Source organism: Pyrgilauda ruficollis, unplaced genomic scaffold (assembly GCF_017590135.1).
Source record: "Pyrgilauda ruficollis isolate IOZ18807 unplaced genomic scaffold, ASM1759013v1 scaffold43, whole genome shotgun sequence".
Classification (NCBI taxonomy): Eukaryota; Metazoa; Chordata; class Aves; order Passeriformes; family Passeridae; genus Pyrgilauda; species Pyrgilauda ruficollis.
In genome coordinates, this window is record NW_024525823.1 from 6,815,022 (window position 1) to 6,842,664 (window position 27,643).

The 27,643-nt window shown below is 37.6% G+C and overlaps 1 protein-coding gene across 1 annotated transcript in view; it reads right to left on the reverse strand.

The window, feature by feature from the left end:
* The window catches only part of PDSS2 (decaprenyl diphosphate synthase subunit 2), a 111,966-nt gene that overhangs the window by 48,916 nt on the left and 35,407 nt on the right, over nt 1-27,643 (reverse strand). The window contains exon 2 of the mRNA XM_041478120.1: nt 16,736-16,867. Coding sequence (XP_041334054.1) covers nt 16,736-16,867 — 132 coding nt within the window. The remainder of the gene's footprint in view (nt 1-16,735; nt 16,868-27,643) is intronic.

Here is a 27,643-nt window from a genome sequence, read left to right on the forward strand (position 1 = left end):
TCATGCAATAATGTGTACTGGCAATATGTAGGTATATTGACAATATACTGACACTAGGTTGAATTTCTAAAAGGAATTTTGCTAGCTCAAGAAATGTTGCATTTAACTGAATTCTCTATAATAAAGATTAATTTGCTACAAAGACCTCATATCAGACAAATTTAGGTACAAGTGAACATGAGTTCAATACACTTGTTATATGAAAACAATATAATCTAAAACAGCATACAAACATTCTTTATAAATACGACAGATACTATTCACAGGCACATATTATACATGAGCAATATTTTTAATGATAAAACAGGCTCAATCAGTTAGATAAATTAAAAAGAAAACTGGGAATACTTTTTGGAAGCTCCTTATAAATATTTCACTATATGATCAAAGAGCCACAAATCCCCAATTAAAAATCTTAAAAAGACTAAGCTGATTAAAAACTAAAACAAAAAGCAAAAAAATTGTGGTTTAGACAAAGCTGAATCAGCTATAATTCCTTCCCTATCTAGCTTAGACAAACTAAAAAACTGATAGGAACAAACACAAACCAGACAAGCTAGGCAAGGAAGAAACTTGATAAAGGACTGGATGAGAAAATGCAGAGATGGAGAGGGAGCTGAGCAACGGCAATTTAAAAACAGATATACTAAAAAAGCCTCAAAACCAAGAACAACTTTAAGAACTGCATTGGTCCATTATAAAAGGTTAGGCAGAAACAAAACTGCATAAAGGCAAGGCACTGTAGAAAGCCTGTTATATTTTAAGCAACATATTTGCACAAGCAGGTGTTTACTTATCTCTTAGCCCAGAAGTGAATATTGGTCATGAAGTGGGTAAGATTTTACGGTTAGCAGGTCCAGAGAACTTACACTCAGGAGACATGACAACAGAAAATTAATAACACAGCTAATAAACAGCAAAGAGAGTGAACAATCCTCAATATGGATTCAACTGAGCTGGTTCAATATGCTTTACTCAAGTTAAAATATGCAATGTAAAAAAAAAAAAAAAAAAAAAATCAAAAGATCTCAATGCAGACCACAGATATGCAGGACTAGGGACTCTTTCAAGAAGAAAGCACCCAAAGTTTGTAAAAGGGTGGAAGGAGGGTAAAGGAACAGGTCATTTGAGATAATCAGCTAAGATACAGAATGTGGCTGTGGTCAAATAGACCAGTAGCACCCACAGATGATTTAAGGGAAGAATATTAGCAAAAGTAGTGTCTCTGTTAACCCTGAGTTTCTGATACCAGTAAAAAATATCACTTGAAAACTTCAGTCAAGAAGAATTTGAGAAAGTATGACTTCCCAATGTTTTTGTCCTAACAATCAAAAAAAGAAAACAGATGAAGTGAGGAACAAAAGCTATTTTATGCATGGAGAAGGCGGATATTAAATCAGTAGATTTGGCTACAGATATTTAAAGAAAGTTTAAGCATCTATACTACAAAAAAACAAAGTCAACAAAATAATGCTGATTATCAAGCAAACATAAAATCCAATAGCCTGAACCTAAGGAAATCCAAAAAGAATAAAGTGCTTTCCAAAATCTCTTAAAAAGAGCAGCTATGGATTCTCCATTAACAGTGCCATTGAAGGAAACACCAGATGAACACCCATTACACAAATATTAAAGTTTATAAAGTTGGGGAAATCCTATTTTTGTAAGGCAGCCAATACGACTACCAGAATGATATCTCTCAGTTATTCATATATGAATGAACAGCGAAGACAAGGAAAGGAAACTTTTCAGATAAACAGAATATGTATGACTAGATTAGCAGCATATGTTGGTCCCTCTATCTGAAAACTTGCCATTGGCCAGAAGCCCATTTTCCTTTAAGGAGGTATAAATACTTTCAGCACTGAGATTTACAAAGGCATTTATTTCAGCCACCTTCTTCAGGAGAAGCACCAAAACTAGAGCCATTTGGCCCATTAGAGTTACTTGCCATTCCCAGGGCAGGAGCACACAAAGCCACCATCAGGCAGGGAACCTGTTCTATTATGGCAGGTATATTAATTCTGTCTTACAGTGCACAGAAAATAAATATTTCAAAATGTATTTGAAGCAAGTCCTGCAAGAGGAAACAACCTATATTCAAGATTCATGTCTGTCTTCATATATTTAGTTATCCACACTGGTAATGCAGTACTAACCTGGAAATACATACAAATATTCCCACTAAGAACAGGAGATAAAGAAAAACAGAGACCCTCTACAAAATTATTTTATGGATATAAGGGTGTGTATTTTACATAAGTATACATATTTTATTTAATTACAGTTTTCCATATAACCATTAGGAGGTTCTAGCCATGCAAGTCACATTTATTAAAGGCAGCATGTCAAATAAGAGTTGACAATTACAGGCTATATCAATACACATTATGCCAGATGGTAATGAGCCGTACACAGAGGGCCAGCCATCCAAAATAATCACACCATTTTCCACAGAAATGTTGAAGAGGTTATGGTTTATTACACAGTGCTCATTAGATATACAGTGGCAGCATTAGCAATTTTTCCTTCATTTTTGTCTCATTTAAGACTCTGCCCCCACGAGCCCATTCAAATTAGTACACAAGGTTAAAATCATTACGGTCAGTGGGAGAAAAAAAATTAAGTTTTATTTTTATTTTGCAGTAATGGTAGATCAAAGGTCCCTGGAATCTATTATTCTCTCAATTATTATCTAACACAGGATACTAAAAGCAATGAAATTCACTTTCATTTTCTGTGAAGAAAGATAACAGATTTTAAATGGGTAAACTTAGTATTTCTTAATTAATAACCCTAAGTGAAAACAATATTTAGGTTGTGACACAAAGTGACAAAAGTCAGAAAACTAAAAGTTGAAACTGAACCTTCAGCCTTGGCTTTGAACTTTCTCATCTGTTTTTCAATCTGCTGCTTTAACAGCACGGAAATATTTAAGTGTCCAAAAGGCAACTCGTCCTTCACACCAGGTGGAAAAAACAGTTGTCTCAAATAACTAGAGTGTCGTCTCTGAGAAAACACCTATAAGATGATTTCAAGTACCTTTCTAGTCAGCTGCATATGTTGACTTCCAGTTAGAAAATTACTATTGGAGACAATTATTTTCCTGCCTTTTTGTGTTTATAGATGGTATGGGGGTGAAAAGATGCAATGAGGCAAAAGTGAAAATTTGTCAGCACAAGCAAAGATATGTTTATCGCTTACAAACATGCCGATGTCCCCCAAACTCCAAGTGACAGCCAGCATTTGGAAGTCATAAGACTGTGCAAGAGAGGAAGAACTTAAGTACTGGATATGCCACCTGACAACCTGACTGCAGAGAATTGTCTTTCCAGTCCAAGCCCCTCTTTTGAAGCATGTGGTGCATCACTCGGAAAGCTGGGTCTCCCATCAGGCAGCCACCCAGCTCTCAAGGCCAGGGCAGCCTCACACCTCCTTCCTCGGCCACTCCTGCTGCCGAGTTACTCTGCTCTTACACAAAACCTTGAATTATTCATTCAGCCAGATGGCAAAGGAGTGAGAAAAGTCAGTATGCAGGAGATTATGGGAGAGAAAGCTGGGACACCTGGACTCCAGATCCCGCTCCGCTAAGTTAGTTACCAGGAGGGAAACAACATTAGAAACTCAGGCATTCCTGACCTAGATGTCCTATATCCCTCCGTTTACAGGAATTTTCTGAAAATTCAGGCAGAGGAGTACTTTTGCATCCTTTCAAATTCTTGAGAAAGCCAAACCTGAACTTCTTGCATCTTCAGTGAATGCTGAGCCAGTGGCTAAAGAACATAAACCAATGTTAACAGCACATCTCCAGTCTGACAATCCACCTCCAAAATTTCCTGATTAAACTGACCAAATTTTATCTGTGTTCAGAAATTGTTTGAAAGACAAAAGGCAAATTTGATTTAACAGGGTCTTAGAAAAAATGTTTACAAAATTAAAAATAATTCCATTAATTCCAGGCAATGCCAGTCTTATGACAACTGAACAGGTACTATGATAAAAAACCATGTTTACTGCATTTAGTTAACAACAATATTTTGCAAAAAGGTCATCCTACCACCTGCTCTTTGTACAAGTAACTCATTTTATTACTGACAAAACCACTTACCCTAATAAGGTGGTACTTCTGTAAGGAGACTCCAAGCAAATATGAAGCAAATATGAAACCTGTGCAATGTGAAACAAATGCAAGCCCTGACTCATTATACAACCCAAAGGGCATCAAGCTAATTTAAAGGTCTAAACAGAATACAGAAAACATCATACAGAAGTTTTATAAAGTTATTTCCATGTGAAGTTTGTAGACAATTCAGACTAAGTTTAAATTCTGCAATGTTAATTCAAAAATGAATACCAGCAGCCAATTAAAAAAAAAAGCTCACAAGAAAGCCCACCTCTGCACAACTGCAACTGGATTTGAAACAGCAAAACCACCACTGTTTCCTTGAAACCAACGTATTATATTTCTAATAGTCAAAGACAAAAATAAGACATTTAAAACTGATGGGATGAAAGAAGAGCAAGCCAAGAAAAGAGTTTACAATGGAGTTAGCATGAAAACCTTCCTTTTGGCTGAAGTGAGCAAGTTTTAGGTATTGGAAACATGAGTCAAAAAACGGCAAGATAGGAGGTGATCAAAAACTTTGGCAACAGCTGTTGTAGCATGGCTTTAGGAAAATGTGATGGTAGGATACACGATGCAAAGATAGACAGTAAGACTCAGAACTAAATAACATATGTTGACCAAAACCCTCAAAAGATGAGGTATGAACCAAAGGATTCATTTGTAGACTGGAAGACCTTGCTATCACCACACTGTTAGCAGAAATCAAAAGGAACATGATGATGGAGAAAATCACATATTTTTTTTTATGGAAATGACCAACACCCCTTCCCATATGATGGCAGCATGTATCAGCCAGACTGCTTTATTTATGTGGGCAACATCCAGGTGCCAATCCGTCCAGGATTACCCATATTTGCTCTATAGCCCCTCAATAACATGGATCCTCCAACTACATCTCATCGTGCATCCATTCCATAAGAAATTTCGCATCATGGTTTAAAAATAGTTTTGACTGCTCTGTGGTTTATTTAGTCAAAATATTTAAATACCTGCACTAAAACCAGCTAAAAAGATGTGAAGGGAAATAAAAGGTCTCACAGGTAAGTGCAAGAAATAGTCTACTAATAATTAATTTTTGAACATAATTTTTCCTACATTTTATTAGTTTTTTCTCAGCCCTGCAAGACTGAAGCATGCCTATAATTTTATTTGCAATGACTATGGGAGACAGTTGGAGCCATTGTTAACAGAAACTCCCATTCCTGTGCACTGTCAGCTATTCTGAGAGTGCCAGCTTGACTTATTACTTCCAGTTTTTCTCTGAAATCTCCCTGAAGAGTTTGTCTGTAATTGTATTCAATGTAGCTGAAAGATAAGGTGCACTAACCTTGACATTAAATCTCTTGTACTAATGACACCTGAAATACATGGAACCTTTTTATGTGAGAGCAAAAAGAAGGTAACCTTTTTTATGCCATGAAGAATGAGCACTTGATAAATGAGCAGTCCTGTTAAGAGAATAGATTGTTCATATGTCTAACTGCACAAGAAAAAGGCATTAAAAATAAAATGTGAATCACTAGAATACAGTGTACCAGATAGGGTTGGGGTTTATTTTATAACTATATATATAATTTTTTATCATGCTTATATAACAATTACTGTGAATTCTGAAATACCCATAAATATCCAAGATACAGAGGGGATAAAAAAAAATCCAAACATACTGGTTGCACAACCACAGATAGCTCCTACTATGAAGTAAACCTGTTGTATTCTGAACAGCTGTAACTACATTTCTGTTAACCAGCAATTAAAAGTATGGTTATCACAGGTGCTGTCCTCTCCCCTCCTGAACTTTCAACGTTCTGAATTGGATAGGGATATTAATACCATACATTATTTTTTTTTTATGGGAATACTTTTGCTTTTCACAAAGCAGAAGTATGCAGCAGATGGGTATTGCCTGCCATGTACAAGGAAAGAGACTAATAGCTAAAGAGAGACAGCAGACTTCTCAGAGACCTTGCTCCTTACACCAGGTGTGTTGACAGAATTGCCAGCAGGGAAAGGATAATAAACCTTTTGGAGCAAGGCAGCGACTGCTGCTTCTGGGACCATATCAGCATAGTAACAAGCATTTGGTGCTGTTGAGGTCTGCAAAGTTTTGTCATTATTATTCGTATATACTTTATGCAAATGGCGTACAGTGTGATATTGAGAAAAATGTGTCCTTTGATTAAAAAAATGACTTACTATTATACCACTGGCACAATTTCCATCTATTTTTACCTTATTAAAATATAAGGTATTTGAAAATTTCATGCTTTCATTTTTCGGTTCTTTCATCCCAGAATGATTCAATCTACAGACTTTAAGAAGGGATAAAATGACATCAACGAATTCAAGCAACATTAACCCCAAGCAAGTGATGATGGAGAGACAGCTATATGCTAACAAGACACCTTCAAGAACAAACTTTATTTCTGCAGAATTCCTACCAGAGTCCACCAAACAGGATCCTTTCCTGATTGCAGCTAATACTGGAGCTTTGCTAAAAATTAATTTGCCTACTGGAACAGCTATGAATGTAGCTGGACTTTTGGCACTGGTTTTGTTGCATGGATATCAAAAGCCAGAATGAAATTTCAGCTATAAGAGACTAAAGCAAGCTTTTCATGCAGAAACATCTAGGTGAAACATAGCAATTATGAGAAAGAAATCAGAAATACTATGTAGTAGAAAATAGAATTTTTTAATGTTTCTTCCCTTTCTGGCAATAATAGATGCATAATTTATTTGGCTGCATCTTCTCTTTCCACAAAAATGTACACAAATTTGGCCAAGTCTTTGGAAAAATTAAAAACTACAACTCCAAATACTTAAATGGACTTCAGGAACCGGGCAATCAAGCTCACAAAATCTTGTACGTACCAAACATGCTCCATAATCATGGTGGCACTGCTGATTGTAAGTTTTGAATTGCTGCAAACCCTACAAAAAACCCATTGTCTTTCTGATTTCTCTTTTGACTCCATAAGCACCTTCTCAAATACATACCATATTGCATTCATGTTCTTGAAATCTTTACCCCTAGATCTCCAGCTCCTTATTCCTCTTCTCAAATCATCAGTCACACTTATCTATGTACTCATACACCCACCTTTATACTGGAATATATTAAAAATAACCAAGTTTTGCTGTCCAGGAACAGAGTGCCCTGTCTACACCACCAGCATATTATTGCTGCATTTCTTTTTTATTATTGTTTGCTCTAGAAATATCCCAGAGCGGTCAAATTGCACATGAAAATCTACTAAAGGTTAAAGGCCAGATTCCAATGAAGCCATAAGAAATATTCATTCACTTAATGTGATAAGGGTCCAGAACATGCCATTATTTCAAGTGGAAGAGAAAGAACATTGCATAATCTTTATACAGTCTCATATTTTCATATACATATACTCGTGGATTTCTCAACTCCACCCGAGCAGATGAAAAAAGTTGTAATATCTTCAGTTACCTTATTTCACAGTAATGACCAAATCATACTAAGAAAATAAATTAATTGGTGCAGTATGCCTTATAATACTTAACTTCATATTGCTACAATTTTCCAAGAATTGAAGAGATTTGTATTGAAACTGGATAACTGCATTGTAAAATTTGTCAAGGGAGATGTTAATAGAACAGAAAAATGATTGGTGGTACTTCAGCATGTAGAAAAGCAAGGGGAATATTTTGGGACTGTAGGACAAATAAATTATATAGATACAGTTATTTAAGAATTTGGAGTGAAGCAATTGGTCACATTGATGTCATAGTTCTGATGGATAGGCAGTCCCCAAAGCTGTTGTGTGCTTCCATCACAGCACTGGATTGTACTTAGGTGATGATTGGAAATTTCTCTTCACAAATACCATTATATTTTTTGTAAAGGAAATGTGGAAGTTCTCAAGTAGAAAACTGTTTCAAGGGAAAGGACAGTTCTGGTGAAATACTCTGGTGTGTGGCCATGCCACGTCCCAGGAAGGCTGTGCCAGGCCTTGTTACCCACAGGTCACCTGGGCTTTCTTTGAAAAGCTCCCACTGGGGTGAAAGCAGGGCTTTGTTGCTCTCACAGCTGCTCCTGACCCACTGCAGAATTCCACCAGTGCTGCTCTGGTTTTGTACGCTATGCTGCACATCGTGGCAGTCCAGTTCTCACTTCACAAGCAGTGGGAGGAAGAAGCTCCAAGAAAAGAGAGGGCTGGACAGACAGACAGGAGCACCATTACAATTTTTCCAAGGTAAGCCATCCCTACCATGTTTTCTCTGATACTGAAAATTACTTCCTTTTTAAAACGGAAACCAAACACACTTAGTGATGTACATGCTGAGTTTACCTTGCTCAGCTATCTAGTTCTATAAAGACTTATTTTGCACAAGATTTGAGCTGTATCTCTGAACAGTCTTTGATCAGCTCTACTGCAGTGCCTTTTTATTTATCCTACAATGTAAGGAGAAGACCTTTTCTTGTTCAACATATAATTGCTGTATTTGCACATGCTAAGTATGCTGAAAACAGTAAAAGTTAATGAAGAAAAGTACTGGTTGTAATGAATTAGTAATATTGTTAGATTTGTATTTGGAGTTGATTTTTATTGTTGTGGATGGAAGATGATCAATAGGAATATGTAATCAAGTTGTATGTGCTTTTCATCTCCTGAGACTCATCTTGTAAATGAGATGATGAATCTCACAGGATTTATTCTGGAGAGAAAAAAACTAAATAGAATAATTTAGAATAACTGCTTGGATTTCCTCTCACTAAAAGCTATGGGAAAGCTACCAAGGACTGTGAGACGAAATTACATATTTCTTTAAGATTATAAAAGACATCACTGCTCATATTTTGACATACTTTTCCCATTATCTTTCAAACAATTTTGTCAAGAGCGTTGTACTTATTAATGTACTTAGATATTGAATATTTTAAGACCATGCATTTTCTCTACCAGTTAATTAGCTAAGCTTCCAAAGTACTTGCTAGTTGGGATACTGTACCTTTGCTGAAAGCCAGCCTTCCAGAAGACAGAAATAAGATCAGTAAGTCCCAAAGGAAATCATTTTTATGATAAAGAGTCCTAATGTGCCCCAGTAAAGGTGAGGATTGATTGTTATGGCCTATTGTTACTATAATTAGAAGTCAAACACCAATTAGCAGTTCCATTAATAAGATTAATCTCTGCAATATCTGCAGCTGAGACCCAGGGCTTGTGTGCAATAAGCCAGTGTGAATTTAAAGTGCAACAGCTACACCGTACTAAAACTCCCAGGCTGAATACTTACATCACACAAAAGATAACACCTCTGCTTTCTTCGAGTTCTGAGTTCCTACATACACTATTGGTCTTATTATATTTTTCTAGTTTAATACTTTTCATTTTATTTAAACATCTTCTACCATGATTTAGCAGTCATTGATGGGGATAGGTGCAATGGAGCATGAGGTCTCCCAAACTTTGGTCCGCAGCCACTCCCTCTGCATTGCACCAGGTCAAGGTAAATTTAATTTAGTTTCCATTACTAGTAAACCCAGAAAAGTAGAAAAAAAAAAAACACCCAACTTCTTACAAATATGAAAGTACTCTTCACATTATAAAAATCCATTGTAGAGTTAGGAATCATTTTTTTTACTTGAAAATGTGAAGGTAAGAAACAGTCAAATCCAATCTCTGAAGTTAACACCCTAAGCAGTTCAGAGTACAGAAACTGAAAGAAGGGCAAGATCTGAAATGAGGTGAAGAGTCACACACTTGTGCTCTTTGTATTTTTGTAGGCACTGAAATCATAATTTGTATGGTCTTTCTTTGGTTTTATTTCATTTATGTTTTACCTTTTACAATAACTCAAAGAGATTTTGTCCACAGATATACCTACACCATGCAAGGCAAAAAGAAGGCTTTTGTAAAATTTAATAGCAAACAGGTCAAAGCAACCTTTAAGTGTCATTTACACTCTAGGAATACAATAACCTCACCTCCTTCACCAAAATTTACTAATGCTTCCCATGGCTAATTTGCCAGGAGGCTTTGTAATGGATTTGCTTTTTCCTTTCTTTCTTTTAAATGGGGACTACCTAATTTCTTTCCATAGATACCATAGACAAACAAATCTAGATTAATGTGGAGACACATTCCAGTTGGAAAGCATTTAAACAAGTATTTAAAATTACAAACATCTTTAAACTTGTCTACAGTAGGAAGAATCTGCTGACAAAACTTCATAGGTGAGCTGAGCAAGTGAAGAAACAGCTTACAGTAAAAGACCTGCTTTCCCAGGGAGCATTGACCTGTTCCAGAAGCAGAAGACAGCCCTTTGCTACTGGAGCCATCTACTCTAACTGGAGATGTGAGTCACCCGAGCATTAGCATCTCTCAGCTGTTTGGCTGCATTCACAAGAACAGGACAGAAGCTACTTGCCAATAATTGCACTTTCAGGGAATGCAGAGCCAAAGGTGCATATCCTCATGCAGTATTTATTCTGTTTTTCACTCAGTGTGGAACACCTTTTACATCTTCTCAATTTCCAGAGAAGGTGTGCTAACACCTCATATGCTGTTATGCTAAATACATAAAGCAGAGTATTGCCATTTCAGATCTTTCTCACCCATAAAATCCCAGTCCTACAGCAGTCCAGGCCACAGGCATAAGTCAACCAACCAATGTTCATTTGTGCATATTTTTGCAGACTGCAAGTCTCAAAAGCATATTATAATCAGCATACTACCTCTGAGCTTTTGACTACACTAGTCCATACTTATCTTTGCTGACTGAAGTTGTCCAAGAACCATCATTCACGTAAGCATGGATTCCCTGGAGGCAGCCTGAGTGCTCCTCACGCTTACAGCGATTAAAGACTGCTCTAACAAGCACAGCACCACCTCTGTTACAGCTGCCATGGCATGGGTTTTGGAGAAGAACAGATAGAGCAGCAGATGGTGAGCTGTCACGTGTGAGAAATAGAAGAGATTCCCAGTGTCCCCATTAATACAATAGCAATTTGTCCCTAATACACAGTGGTATATCCCTAAGACAGACAAGACCTTTACGCTTGTGCTTTTAAAGTAGCCCATTTCTCACAGTCACCATTTTTAATTCTGAAAATCTTGGGATGGAAAGTTCTTTGGATACTTCAGCTGACAAATAAAGACACCTAACAGGCTAAATTATGCCAACATCAGTGCAGCCTCTTGTGAGCTTCATAGTCATGAATGCACACCAGTGACACTGTTAGACACAGAGCTAAGGCTACAGGCAGAATGCTCACTCGTCTGTTTAAAACGCATCTTGATTATCACCTTGTGAAGAAGACTCTGTTCTTGAAAGACCTGACCTTCACGGAGAAAGCTAGATGAGTCTGACCTCATTGGTGACTCTGCTTTCAGAAGGGGGTGGGTCTACAGACCTCCTGATATCCCTTCCAACTTGAATTATCCTACGAACCTAGATGTACTATCAGAATCATCTGGTTAACCCTAAAGGAGGTTAGTGGAAGGTCAAACTTTCTTTGAAGATGGCATAAAGCTCTTTGGAGTACAGGAAAGGAAATTAAGTTTAGGGAAAGCTTTGTTTCCGTATCTAGCAAGAAGCTGGGAGAAATCTAGGTAGAACTGTAGAGTGACAGAGCAGTATGTCCTCTGTCCTTGCAGTCCTTAGAAAGACACCTACCCCCTCTGACTTCTTTTCAATCAAAGAAACATTCAGAGAAAAAGAAACCTAAGGGTGAATGAATCCTCTGGTTAAGATCTGGATTTAAGTTTTACTTGGAGTAGGTTAGAAGAAGATTACTGTGATATGGCTACAGTGACAAAGAGCATGTGAAATCACTCTGTGACCCCTGTGTATGTGCGCACCTCCAAAAAAGGGTACTCAGAACAACTTAGTATTGGAACATGACAAGAAAAAGACCCATTACCATAACAATGAGTTGGCATCTGCTGCCAACTTACTCTTAAACTGGGCTTTCATTGGAAGCAGTATCAATGCTGTTCCAAAATAACCACTAAAACACTATGGAAAAGGTATCTATGTTCATGATTCCTGTCACTACAGTACTGCCACCACTCTTCCAAGCAGCAGGAAGAATTCTGATTCAGAGACAAGTTTATCCAGTCAGTACCTTCTTGTAGTAAAGCATGTTCCGCTTGAAAAGTGATGAATTCCTGGAGCTGTAAAGGTCAGCTGCACCATCCTGAGGAAGAAGGTGCAAGGACAGAGTCCAGTACTGATAGTCCAAATCCAGCAGTCTCTGCTGGATTTGCCAGGTTTTAGTACAGAAGTGAAATAGTACTTCCTATACTCCAATTTCAATATTCCATATTGATTAAAAGGTCTTTGCTTGTCAATGGCCATAGGATCCACCAGAGTGGATGCCCAGGCAGATTTGACTGAAAAAAGGATTGCTTTAAACCTCTGACAAGCATCCAAGGAAATCTGCAGAGCTGACTCAGTGGATGTCAATACTAGAGAGTATTTTTAAAATTGGCACAAATAGGGGGGGAAAAAAAAAACCCAAATCAAAAAGGCAAAACAGACAGAAGAAAATAACTTGCTGTGCTAGAGCCAAGGAAGCTGAGGGCTGAAGAGATGGCCCAAGTTTGTTCTTTGGTGTCACTTGCATATTAAGCTGCAATACAGAGGCTATGTCAGGCATTCATTACTCAATATAAAGCCAAGGAGATCCCTCAGTCCCCAGGCAGTAGTGTCTGGCAGTGCCAGACGTGCACAGAAAAAGATACCCCTTGGGTACTTTGAGAGAGGACCCAAGCCACTCTTGGTATCTTCAGCTGCGATAATGTAGCTCCACCATGAAGCATAAAGCTGTCAGTGTTCAGAAATCACATGATCCTGGAGTTTCAATTACAAACCTCACTTCCAGCAGCAAAGTAAAGTAACAGCAAGCTGCATACTTCACTATCCAAGTGAACTTTGCTCTGAGAGAAGGCAATGCAGTGTCAGACTCAAGTTTAATCACCAGTTAGGAAATGGATCTCAAAGCCCTCATGAAGCTCTAGCCTCCTGTGTCACATCTGAGGTACTCTCTGATACTATTAACATGATAAATTATTGTTAATTCGATTCTGCCTAAACCCAAATGTGAGTTCTGCTTTCTCTTTAGCACAGGAGTAAGGACTTTCAAGGGAATATGGAATGCATGCTTTGCTTGAGCACAGGCAATGACATCAACACTTACATGATACTGTTTGCATACTCTGTACTGAGCACTACAATTGATCCTTATATTTGCAATGCTTCTGTAGCCAAGGAAATATTTTCTTTAATGCTAAGAGACCAGCAGAAAGTTTTAATTTAGGAAATCTGTCCAGCAGCTGAAATTGAGCTGTTTATCATGCTGCTACTTCTCTTCATCCTCTTTTGGGATCACTGGTGCTGAGCTGGAAGCAAAGCCAGGTTCTTTTCCTCGCCAATAGGAATAAAGTCAGGTTGCTGCCAACACGATAGGGAGGTGGCTGTACAGTTTAAAGCATGCCAGGCAGGCTTTTATAACACTTCCTCCCTTATCTTCAGCATGGCTCATAAGGCAACCAGCAGTTACTATGACACCCTTGCACACAATGACCCCCACGGCCCCAGATTAATGCAGGCAGATCACGACTCTTGCAAATTATGAAGTGCTAAAGCTGAAGGCAATGCTGGCCAGAGGCAGCACCATTTAACTACACTAGTCCTGCTCCTGTAACTACCTAAATTGTAATCCTCATTATTCTGGAAAAGATTGTTCTCTGGTAGTAGGCATTGGTTTTGTTCCATTGTGTACCAGTGAAAAACAGATGCCAGCTAGAAAGCTAGATTATCTATTTTTATACATTTAGGTCAATTGACCTTTGAATTGACATATCTAGAGAACAAGAAAATAGGATAATTGTTTTTTCTATTCCAAATTCAGCTTTCAGTATCTTTCTGTTTTAATTTTAATTTTTGTATTGCTTTATTGTGATTTAAGAATACGAAATAGTGAGAAGAGGTTATGCAGAATGTGCCAAATTCCAGGATGAAAAGGTCCACCATAGTTTTTTTGTGTTTTTTCAAGTTAAATGGTTATCACAGTGTTACATCTTCCTGGTCACAGATTGTATATTTAGTGTAGTACCAGTTACAAAGAACAGATGTAACCCGGCTATCTACTGCAGGACTGAATATTTAAATACAGTACAAGAACTGGTTCCAACACAAACACTGGGAAAAGAAAGACTGGTCTGGTGCAGTTGCTGACAAGTACTGGAACAACTTAGCTCATGCTCAGATTTCAGAAATGCAATTAATTAATCACTACTAAGTATCCTAAAATCAAGTCAGCCATATCCCAGCTAATAGTCCACGATCTAATGTTCACAGCATGTAAGTATCAGGCAGTGAAGATGCTCATTACAGTGCCAGAAATAATATTTCCAGCAAAACATTTTATATAAAGATGAAGTAATTATATGGCATGGCAACAAAAAGAGCTGTATAGATTACAGCTGAGCTGAAAATCTGTGAGAATCTGTTTCCAAAAAATATTATCCAAAGCTGGAGACATATAAACAATAAAGGATTAAGCATATTTCTTTACTTCATATCACTGAGGGATATACTTTGCCTTTGATATACATGTCAAATATACACAAACCATATATAATTATATTGCAACCAAGACAGACAAAAATGCACTAATGGAAAACAACATCCTTTTGTTCATCTTCAGGAGAGGGCAGTTTGTAAAACACTACTTGTAATACATGTTAAAAATATCACAAAAACCATTTAAGATCACAATTTTACAAGCTGCCTATTCTCTTAGCTATATACAATGGAGAAATGGAAATCAGAAATTAGACTCACATTTAAATAAGTGTAGTTGGAAAAGTACCTTAAATAAAGAAAGAGCTCCAAAGCCAAAGCCCACAGTGACTTCAGTAGAGGGCAAGAACTGACCATTATGACACAAAATTTAAAAATGCAGTGGCATATTTGCTTGTATTTACACCATGCTGCAGGACTTAAAGTGTCATTGAACATCCATTCAAATTAACAACTCCACACTCATCACTTTTGCAGACAGTACTGAACCTTAGGTGAACCTGTGTGGGTGTATTCAAAACTGCTTTGTTTTTGGCATACCTTTGTAACTCTGAACTAGATATGATAATGGCTATTGACTTGCTCAAACTTAGATTATTAGGCTAGATTTTCAGCTGGTTGAACTGGCATCATTCCAATGATGTCCATTTACACCAAATGGCTCATTATTAATTCAAGGTCTTATTTGCTCCTTAATGAATACTTCCACTAGTCACCTTCCCAACGGCAGCTTTAAATGCCCCAGCTTCACCTCCATGGTCAGAATGATCATACTCAAGAACTTAGTTATCAAAAAAATAATGCTTTTTCTCTCCTTTTATGAGGCATACTTAAGGTAAACTTTTTTAATCATTTACAAAACAAACTAAAATACCTCCTGTGCAATAATTAACTAACTAGAATTATGCTTTCATACAGCATCATTTGCATATAAATATAAAAAATTTACAACCCTAAGGGGACATTATGGATGAAACAAAATAAGAATGGAATTAAACAGCCAAAATGACAACACAGCTCTCCATAACAAGCCTGCTTTAGAGCCTTTTCCTTCTTCTTACTTATTTCTGCCTCTACTAATTCATATATATTTTCCTTCTCTGCTACTTTAAGATACTACATAGATTTTAAAATTTTTATTTGTTTGGTCTTTCCAGTTCTATGATACTACACCTGCATTTTGAAACAAATCAGGATGCAAACATGTCACAAAGCTTGTGCATCTTCCTTTAGTGTATTACAGAGGTCAGAAATACAATTAAAAAAAATACAACAGTCTTGTTTCCTCAACCAAGCAACACACAATTTTTCAAAAGATTTTTTAAAAATTCAAAGTTTAAAATCTTTCAACAGATCTCATTACTTACTTCAATGGAATAGTTCTCTATCAAATATATAAAGGAGAGCCACCACTGATTTTCATTACTGATGTTACTAGATTAAGAAATTTAGTTCAAAAGCTTACAAAGTATTTAGGAACTCAATGAAGCTGAAATATCTCACTGAGGGCCTAAGGAACCATAATGGCAGGCTCAGTAAATCTGCTGTGACATGTTGGCGGTAAAAACTTTATTCTACACTGCTGCTGCATGGGAAAACACCCTCCAAAGAGGCTATACAAAACTTCTGTGCTCAGTGAGAGCACAACTGGTGTCCCACAAGGCTGGCATCTCACTCAGAAATTTCTAGTAAACAGGTGTACCCAAATAACATTGCATGAAATCAAAATGAAAATACTCTATTTAAAAATATTTTCTAGCATTGGGTTTTTTTTTTATTCAGAGTACCTCTTAATGTAAACTTTCAACTATCTTGACCCAAATGTTTTCAATTTCGTTGTGCCCAAAACCCACAATTAGATACAGTAAGAGTTACACAAAGATTAGGAAATGGTTTTCACTGTGGAAAGCTTACAACAAAAACCTGCGGAACAAAGCTTTGTGATTAGGTAAGTGTTGATTTTCCCTGACAGGTGAACAGGCCACTTAGGATGCTTTGATACCACCAAGAAATTGCCCATTAAATATACCTTAGCATACATACCTGGAATAAATGCCACTGACCATGTCGTGCTGGAAAGAGAGCTCTGCTGTGCTGGGTCCAGCAGCTTTGGAAATAAGCAGTACGACCAAACCTCGCATCTGTAAATTGTTTCGGCTATCGTACACAAAACCCCTAAAACAGAAGAAGAAAAAAAGACATATTTTCACAATCCATCTTCACTGGTTGTACCAAAGGGAAAAAAAGACTTAGACCTCAGGCTGCCATCCATTTATCATGTCTTTAATATTCATGTTAGCAGGGAAATAAGTGCAGTTATGAATCATGATCTTTTGTCATCCTTTACCTGACACTTCAAATGAAATCCTACTGCTGCAGAGAAAAACAAGTATTTAGGATTGAAATAAATCTTGATTATTTTCAAGGAGCAGCATGTCTCTTGCATTTCATGTCATGCACAAGTCAGGTGTACCCAGTGAGCCTGGCAGCTCAGGATACAACATGCTCACAGCAACCCTGACCAGAAAAACATAAAAAGCAGTAGAAGGGAGATTCTATATAACTTCCCAAAACAGAAATTTTTTTTCAGTTCAGGCCCCCTGTACTTCCCAGCCACTCAAACCCATGAAAGACTGCACTGCTCAGATCTCTGCTCAAGGGCACACGCACTGTGGTCACACGGCATGCACCTTTATTTTTCGTACTGGCTACAGGTACTGAGGGATTTTTAAGGAGGAGGGGGACAGCTGCTTGCCTTCAGCATTCTGTGAATGTGTAACTTGCATATTTCTATTTTCACCAAATATATAATTTGTTTCTTACCATGCTCCAATATACAGTTAACAGAATGCAGCCAATGCAGTTATACAATTAAAACTCTATAGATTTCCAAAGTCAGAGCCACAATGAACATTAAGCTGCCCAGTAAAAAGACAGAAAATACATATAATGAATAATACATAGTGTGTATGCATCCTGTACGCAGAATTCATAATTGTTTGTGGTGGTGTAAGTACTTCTCTGGCTTGAACTTCAGTTGACCACATGACTCACAACCACAGAAGTTATACAGATGATGCAACTGAATTAAAATATATTTTCTCAACACTATTTAAAACTACGTCATTTTTAAAGAAAAGTGGTTTTAGGAAAAAAAATGGGTTTTTCCACATATGTATGTGGTAATATCACAGTGTATTACTAAAGGCAGAGATATAGTGAGAAATGAATAATGCTTCAATAAAATAGCAAATTATAGTGATACCCTGAACAATCAGAACACTTTGTTTTTTCATGCCCAGTGCTCTACAGCTTGTCAAGTGACAGGATGTTACAAAAGTAGACATAAAAAGTGTTCATCACAGGAACATCGAGCACTGGCCTTTAAATAAATCATTGCCTAGACAGACACTAGAAGTGAAGCACTTTTACCTGATTCAGACTAGGTAAGGAACAGAAGAAAATTACCTGTATGGAAAATGCTCAGTCTGTAGCAATAGCAAAAGCAAGTGTTATGGGCTGTTCAGGGGGTTTCCAACACCACTAGCAATGAATACCTTACATTCTTAGCAGAAAACTGTTAATGAAAAGTGCAGCTGTGGGCGGGAGGAAGAACAGAACACAAGAATCAAGTTAATAAGGAGAAATACGTCTATCATTGTTACACCTAATCATACAGCCTCTATGTTACATATGGTTTGGATGTAATTTTAGACAGGATTTTCTATGAATTACCAACCAGCAGCCAAAGTTTAACTCCATTTTCAAAACATGTCGTGTTACTGACATGTAACATATCCACACTAAAGCAAACCTCATTGGACTTGAAACAAATAAAGCCTCCGGTGATCATCCTTTAGACACTAGAAACTACTGCAGCTACTTGACATGGCTTCAGGGGTCACATTCACATTCTCAATTAAGCTCCCCAGAGACACCCTGCACAAGTAGCAGCAACACAAAAATCTTCCAGATGGTGCAATTAGTCTTGATGGGTGTGTGGCAGGAGACAGGTGCCTCCAGGGAAAAAAGTGAACTAAAAGAAACCCAAGTGAAATTGCGCACACAGAAAAAGATACATCAAGCTGACAGTCTTTTGGAAAACCTCTGCTGAACAACACAAGCGCATGCATAGGGTACCCAAAAAACCCCCTTCAATCATTAGCACAATTTTGCTTCCTCTTAAGTTTACAGGCTGGGTATCTGCAAGTGACGTAGTTCATCCTAGGGGGTCTGCATACCAGAAAAAGGTAGGAAAGTCAAACACCTCTAGGATTCCGTTTTGAATTCATAATTCGTGGGAGGGAAAGGCATTTACTCTGGATATTATCGGTGTGACAGAGTAACCCAGTTGAAAAGTGGCAGATTCATAGTTTTAAATACAGCACAGCGTTCACAAAAAAAAAAAAAAAAAAAAAAAAAAAAAAAAAAAAAAAAAAAAATAAAAAAAAGAAATAAAAAATTCCCTCTCACAGCGCAGGGGAGAAGCGCCTGGCTCCGACACATGCGCGCGGTGACACCGCACACGCACAAGAGACTCACACCGCCCACTCACGCAGTGACACCGGCTAATGGCTAATGTGCTGCAAATTACACCTCCTACTACCAGGGTCCGTCTGCTGCGCAGAATAAAGCAAGCAAACGTTTCACTCAGTGCTTTGTGTATTGCTCCACATGTGCAGCTATTTCAGTAGAATGGTTACACTTTTATTAAAACAAAAATCTGCTATTCACTGCAAGCGTCATTTGTATTTAAATATTTAAATACAACAAAGATTTAAAAATTATTTGCATGAGACAAAATCACGTTCCTAGCCCTTTTTTCATTATATTAAACAATGAATTTAAACAATAGAGAGGAAACATGGAAACTGCAACAGTTACCATAAGGAAGAGCTGGACATAGGGATAATTTCATGGAACCAAAAAGCAGCAAAAAAAAACCCTGAACAGGCAACTGTAAAGTCAGAATCTGCAAGTGGGTGTAGCAGAAGAGACCATATTTGTGGGCACTAGTGCTAATTCAAATTTAATTATGAAGAATGCAGAACAAATTTCCCAACAAAACTGATGTGATAAGGTATTTTGGGAGGGACAAAAGGGTATTTTTAAATGTTTAGCTAAACGTTGTTAGTATTTCCCAAAAGTTCTGCTCTGACCCAAGCAAGCAGGAGCTGTGGGGCTTACAGCCCTTTCATCAGTCACCCCACAGGAGCCCCTCCACCCCCACCGAGGCATGTTTGGTGGCCACGGGACTGCTGGTAGGGGCTGAAGTGGACAGATCACCATCCTCCTCACCTCCTTTGGTGATTTTTATCCTTCCTTTCCATGCATTCTATTGAAGGTGTCCCATTGGCAAGATCAATCGTTTTGTTTCAGGCCATACACAAGCCCTGTGTAGTTAAAAAGGGGAAGGAAAACAGAGAGGAATTCCATTCCCCTACCTTCCCTGTTCAGCTGTCAAACAAAAGGAGGGGGAAAAAATGATCTGTCCACACAGCTCTAATAAAAAGCAGCTGGGAAAGTCTATAACACAACCAAAATCAATTACACTGATGAAGAAGATTTATAAGCACAGGATAGTGTCATTGAAAGCCCAGGCTAGTATAAGACTGAATTACAAACTATTCTGAAAAACAAACCCCTCAATTCAAACTGACAATCCCAGATGTGACAATATAAACAGACTTTTCAGTCTGTAACATCTCAGGAAAGTATCTTCCATTTTGCTCGATATAGAAGGGTTATCAGCATGCACTCATAGCTACAGGTGCAGGTACCTTTTAAAAAGAACACAACCCATTTTGTCAAAATTAATTATAACAGACAATTCTATAGCTATCACTAGAGGTAAGGCATGGAGCTACTTGGCAAGATTCTTGGCTTCCTTATTAGAAATGCAAGAAATACCAGCCTCAGGGCTTTTATCCAATTTGCTATATTAATGACTTGTCAGAAGTAAATAAGAGAAAACTCTCTGACATACTCATTTTTTAAATGGATGTTAAACCACTGTATTATTGATGTGCATATCTGAACCATACGATTCACCATCTGACCACATGATCACACTCAAATATGAATATATTTAAACACTGAGAGCATTCAAAGTTATACATTTGGTATATACTAACAGCAATCTATAGCAATTTGTTTTCACCTGCTACTCAAGTTTCAAGTACTTATTAAATATCCTTCTGCATATCTCTCCAGAGCACATAAAAAAGCCTGGCCCATTCCAATTTGCACAGCAAGATCTGTAGAGGAGAATTGGCCTTGTCATGACATGTGCTTTGAGCATGATTCAGAAGGGGAGAGGAGACAAACTCACTCCACATGGAGAGAATTTAAAAATGGGATTCAAATTAAATACACAGCTGACAGGAAATTGTAGAAGGGGGATGCTCTGCCATCCACATGCCATCTCAACTCAAAAGCCCACTAGAGGCTGCAGATGAGAATGCGTGTTTTAGAAACTTATTCTTGGGTTTGGACCACTAAACATTTCTTTGCATACGGAAAATGAGTACTGAGGTTTGGGGAATTTCCTTACCTGAAAAACAGGCTTGTGAAAAATGGGATGGGGCTCATCACCATTATGTAACTGCCTGGTAATTAAAGGGTTTATCCAGTAAGGGCAGATCTGTGCAATGAGTCATGCCAGGCTTGCAGGAATTGATGTTCCTGTCCCAGGTTGCAGGAATATGCTCTTAGACCAGGTTACAAGGGAGTCTTTAACAGCTCCCCTGCTCCACCTGCATCTGAGAAATAAGGGGTCTCACCCCATTAGCTTTGTGAAGCCAGTCACAAAGAAACACAAGATTTCACAAATGAAACACAAAATTTCACACACAAAACACCAAACAAAACTCTGGTGTGAAGAAGACAGGGACCTGTCTCTGTACTAGCTTTTCATCCAAATGCAAAAAAATTAGAAAGGTAATTTAGAAGTGTGGCTTTCACTTATGACACAAGGAAACCTTTTACTAACTTCAACCATTATGTGGTGTGATGCTTGGAGAGTTAAAAGTAAGCCAAAACAGTAACTTAGTCATGTGAAAACAAGAATGGTTGTGCTCCTGTGAGGAAGTACTTGCCTGAAATTTATGGGGTCATAGCTTCACCATCTACAGGCAGAGTCACTGAAAAACTAATACAGAAAATATTGTATCTGTGCTTTCACTTGGCTACTCTTAGACTTAGGAGTACTTGGAAATGAATTGAAAAGTCTTCAGTAAAAAAACAGGCCTCAAAATGCTCAGTTCCGCAACAGCTGCAGCATTTTTTGGGATGCAAAGAACTGTATAGATTTGGGTACCTTTTCTTCCATTTATGAAGTCTCAGACACCTACTCAGCTGGAGAGAGTGACTAAAGATCAATTAAAATACAGCTTGTACAAAATTCAGGTGTTCAAGAGTCCCAGAAATCCACATAAGAGTGAATCTTTAAAATATTATATATATTTTTCACAAACTGAAATATATGAACACAAACATAAATCTTTGTTGCTCTATCTTGGAAGAAGGTTGCGACAGCGTAGCTTCTAGAACAGAAAGCTCCTAGAGGAAAACTCCTAGGGTCCTTTACAACTCAAGTGACTCCAGCTGCTCAGTTTTCATGGGGTATTGCTTACAATGAGAAATATTTCTTAAATAATGGAGAAAACTCCATCCAAAGTTTCATCATGCTATTGTTTATTAAATGTGATCTTCACAGGGACTGGGAGCATGGAAAACTGCAGTCCCAGGTAGGAGGCAGGAAGCACATGGAATTTGGTGTCAATTGCATCATTCCCAGAATTAATTTACTACAAGATAAAGTCTTGCACATAGCTTTTTCAAGAATCTCAAGGAAAAGCCACAGCACCCTTCAAGACTGGAAGAGAGACTGATCTCTTTCTGGAGCTGCTACATGCACTCATTTCTTCAGGCTTTAGTAGCTATCCCAAATATTGCACTACTTTTGAGAAAAAAATTGCAACAGCTTCTGAAACACAACTATCACAAAAAATGGAGCCTTCCAGGAAACTATAAAAGTCAGAAGATTAAATAAAATTGTGGAGATTCAAATGGGCAAGATCCCACAAAACCCAAACCTTATTCTTAAGTTTAAGAAACTACAGGCTTTTGATCAGGCATTAAAAAAATACAGATTTTTACAGGCCGTGGTAACTTGGAGTTAATTGTAACTGAGCACTTGTAGCTCCTAGAAATCAATACAGGCTTCGAATTTTTGAAATAAAAAACCACAAAGTTTTCCCTGGAGTCTGTAGAACCCTATTTAGACACTTGTATTAGTCTACCATTGAGTGCTGCTAGGTTTATTTGATTTCCCAAAAAGGAAGAGGTTATTTGAATCATTCCCCCATGAAGATCAGCCACATAGATGCATATTTTTACAGGGGTTTTGATGCACTTATTTCCTTTAGGGTAGAATATTCCTTAGGATCAATGGGATGAGTTACTTTTAAAAACAAAACCAATAAACAAACAAAACCAATCAACTGAAAAGCCCAAACCAAACAAAAAAAGCCCAAAAAACCAACAAACAAAAAACCCCAATAGTAACAAAAAAGCCCATACTTCAACAACTCCCATTTTTCTGCAAAACTTATGACCAGATGAAGACAAAGAAGAAAAAGATTTGCTTGGTGAGAAGAAGAGAACCAAATGCACAGGAACAGTTTGACACTTTAGTGTGAAAAAGGCTGTTTTGAGGTTGCATGGTCATCTAAGATCTGAAAAATACCTACGATGGACACTGCAAAACTGCACTGTAAAAATAAGAGGCAGCTATAATCATACATTTGTCTCAAAGACAATGATTATTCAGCAAAATAATTATTTACTGCTATTATTAGTTTAAGTAATTCTACCCTCCACCCATGAGATCCTATGAGTGGTAGAGGCAGGGCAAAACGAATGACAGTAAAGGCACCACGCAGGAAACAAACCACCAAAATGTATTTTTAAACCAAATGCCAGTCTCCACTGTTTTTCCTGGTCAGGGACTTGATTTGAAATGTGATGTGGATAGCAGGCAAGCTAACGTCAAAAAATGCTGTTAGTATCTGAGTGCAATTACTTTGACCAGGAGTAGCTTGCAGGTCTGGCACCCTTATTTTTCTAACCACAAATACTTAGACAGAAGCCTAAATTTTGTGTGTCTGATTTCTCCATCAATATTTGCTTTATTTAAACTTTGTGGGAGGTCTAACACCCCACTGCCAGCCAGTATCAACAGGTGGAGTCAAGCACAAGACTACTTTTCTGGGAACAGGCTCTCTCAGATGCAGGAATAATCTGCTAAGTGAAAGGAATGAAAATATTTTGGAAGAGTTCAGTGAATGACAGAAAGATGACTGGCTTCAGAAGGCTAATGAATTCAGACACCTCTGGAGGTTCAGTGTCACTTCAGCAATATTCAGCAATTGTAGAGCCTGTCATAAAAAATGTATTTTGCATTAAATAAACTTTACTAGGAAAATGTAACAATGAAATAGGTCAACTCTGGGCCATTATCTCAGACTGAAAATGCTCACAGCTTGTTTTACAAATGGATGAAATAGAAAAAGGCAAAAATGTTAGGCTATGTATTGCCATGACAGAATGATATAAAAAGTTCCTTTAACCTTCCTTACTGAATCAGATTTCTAGATGCAACTTCACTGATTTTCAGCATTATTCAGATGAATGAATTACTAACATTTCTTCCCTAAAAACACTGAAGGCTCTTTACTAGTAGAGAGAGATTCCAAATTTTGATTTTTTGCTTCAATAGACTGCTATCCCTTCAAGTAGCTCAATCCAAATATATGCCAAGAGTGCCATAAACAAAAAGCTTTCTTCTAGGTAGAAACAGAAATTAGCAACCAACAGCATTACTCCAAATGCAGCACATCTACAGTGTCACTAGCTAGTAGAGTTAGGTGGTTATACACAGCAGAAGCCTTTTGTAAGCTGGTGGGACGGGGAGAGGGGGGGGAACCACCTTAAAACACAGTGGATGATGAGCAGAAAGTGCAAGGCAGCAATATGAACATACAGTGTCAAATGAGGGAAAAAAAAGAAACACTCCCAGACTCTATGACAAGAGTCATAGAGTCATTCTAAATACTATACCTAGGGGTTTTTCAATAGTTCAAGTAATCAAAGCTAACTCTTTAAAAAAAATTCAAGCCAAGAGTGGAGACCACAGAAATACTTACACTGTAACTCTTAACAGTATTATCTTCATTTGCTGTTTTTCTCTAGACTTCTGATTCTAAAGAGTCTTTTTTTTTTTTTTTTTTCTGTGAGACCCAAGTGACCAACTCTGATAATTGAGATGAATCTGGGTTTTTACTTAGGTTAAGGAATATTTTCAATGTGACCTCCACCCAAATTCCATATTTGTCACTCCACTGTGTCAATATCACAATGGGCTTGTTTGTCTGAACTAAAACCCCTCCTTTTAGAAAAATCAACCTAAAACCCAACAAGTATCTGTCACCTTTTTGTGGATGATTGCTAAGCATCAAATAAGCTCATGAAGTTACCAGCAGCATCCTTTAAATTTCTCAAGTCCTGAAAGATGATACTGGAAGTATTTTACAGCAAAACAATTGTTAGGAAATATAAATCACTGGAAAACTTTAGATATTTTCAATTCTTTTTCTCCTCAGAAAATGCAAGACTTCAGAAGGCCTGAGATTTTAAGCAAACACTTGTGGTTTTGGAAATGTTGGTTTCCATGGCAACCAGTAAGGTCTTCTTTATATAGCATTATAAACAGATGGTAAAGACCAGTCATGTTTGCTTCTTTGCCAACATATCAATAGAACTGCTGTACTACTCTATCTCTTGTATTAGAGTTATTAAGTAACTTGGGTATTTGAGCAACAAAATCTACAAATCAGACTTGCTCAACTACTATGGGTTTTTTCCATAAACACATGAACACTCTCAACAGTAAAGTCACTGTAGTCTATATAGGCAGATTTCTTTGGCAAAGCTTTTTGTAAATGTTTTCTCAGCACTAGCCACGTAGGGTCCATTACCACCACAAATATGAATTTGACAGGGATTAAAATTATTAATTCAAAAAAGAAATAGAAATCTGACTGTTTACATCCACTGGTACTAAAGTGTACTTCAGAATTGCATTGCATTTGGAATTATTCAGAAAAGATATAGTGAACTGTAAACTCATCTTCATTATGTCATAATAAGTAGAGGTTACTCTTGCAGGTGATTTGTAAAAGAAAGAAAATCTCTTTGCATTTAAATCTTTCAGTTATAGCTATGGCACACGATACACAAGTGGTTTCTTTTCCGCAGATGGCTGGCAGTATCAAGAGAATTTGATTTGGGACAGCACTCAGTTCGGTTGGTACCTCTCTGCAAAAGTCTGAAGTACCAACTGCTGGCAGTGCAAGCTAACATAGATTTTTGCTACAGAATTCCAGTGGTTTAGTTGTTTAATATGTTTTGTGCCAAAAATGAGGGGAAAAAGAAAGAAGTACAGGAAAGGTAGAAGCAGAACTTGCATCAGGTTTTTTGACTGCATGTCAGGAGTCCAAATCACACATTTCAGACCAAAGTATCCCCTGTATTCTAACCAGATTAGAAATTATTTTATTATCAAAATACTATAAAAATATCAGTATTTCTAATCCAACTTCCTCTGAAATTCATGCCCTTTCCATGAGGGCTGGCACATAAATTCTCTATTGTTTATTTTTGTTAACTACTTTGTGGCAACTTTGTGGTTTGGTGGGAGTTTTTTCACTGAACAGCAGCATCTCAAGGACAAATGTACTATGTAAAAACTTGTCTTTATAGCAAGCACAAATTTCCAGGTCCACTCCTCTCCAATCTGCTCCCAATATCACACCAGTTATCACTAATAAGCGAGATTCAAAAAAATCACCACACAACCCAAAGTTCTCAAAACCCACTCAACTTCATAAAACAACCAATAATACATTTTGGAAATGTGTGAACTACTAAAGATGTGACTATATTTGGCAAAGATCAAGAGGATAACAAGCATTCAGTATGCACAGAGAAGCCAGAAATGTGCTAGGGTATGGATGAGAAGTCTTCCTGCACATCAAATGAGACGGCATTAAGCAACAAGTTTTACAGATAGATAATCACATACCGTTTTTGAGTTGGTAGTTTTTCTGTTTGGTACCAGGCAAACCATACACAAATACATTCTAACAGTGGGGTCCATTCCACCAAAATTCCAAGAGTTTCCAGTAGTGCTTAAGCTGTAGATACCGAACACTATTTAGCATAAAATTCCTAGGGTGGTTTGGTTGCACAGCCTGTTCACAAGCACACATTCAGATGACAAGAAGTCCCTATTGTTGTCTACATCTTCAAGGATCAACCCACTGGCCACTGCCATGGTCAACACTCCAGCAATCCCAAGACACCTTTGTCATTTCAGGAAACTGTTGTTCGCCTGCTGGCTACACCAAAACTCACTATTTCCATGCTCCATGTTTCATGTTTTATCATAAAACATAAATCTAGTTTGATCTTTGATATATAAACATCTGGTCAATAACAGATGAATGAGGGTAATGTTAGGGAACTTTTAAACAAGTCAGATGTGCACGCACAAGTGCTGAAGAAACTACCTGACATTATTGTCAGGTCACTCCAGGATCTTTAAAAAGTCATGGTAATCAGGGGAGGTTCCCAAGGACTGGAAGAAAGCATCACTCCTACGTTCAAAAAGGGCAAGAAAGAAGCTGGAAAGCTACAAAGACAGTTGAAAGTACACAGGTAGGGTAAAACCTGTAACTAGTACTCCAGATAAATCAGGTTACAATTAAATACAGTCCCTTTCAAAAGGCATGGCAGTGCAGAACAAGCACTGTGTAAAGGACCTGAACTTTAGTTTAGCAAGTATATGGAACAGCACTAAATTCAGAATGGGGTGGGGAGTGAAAGGCA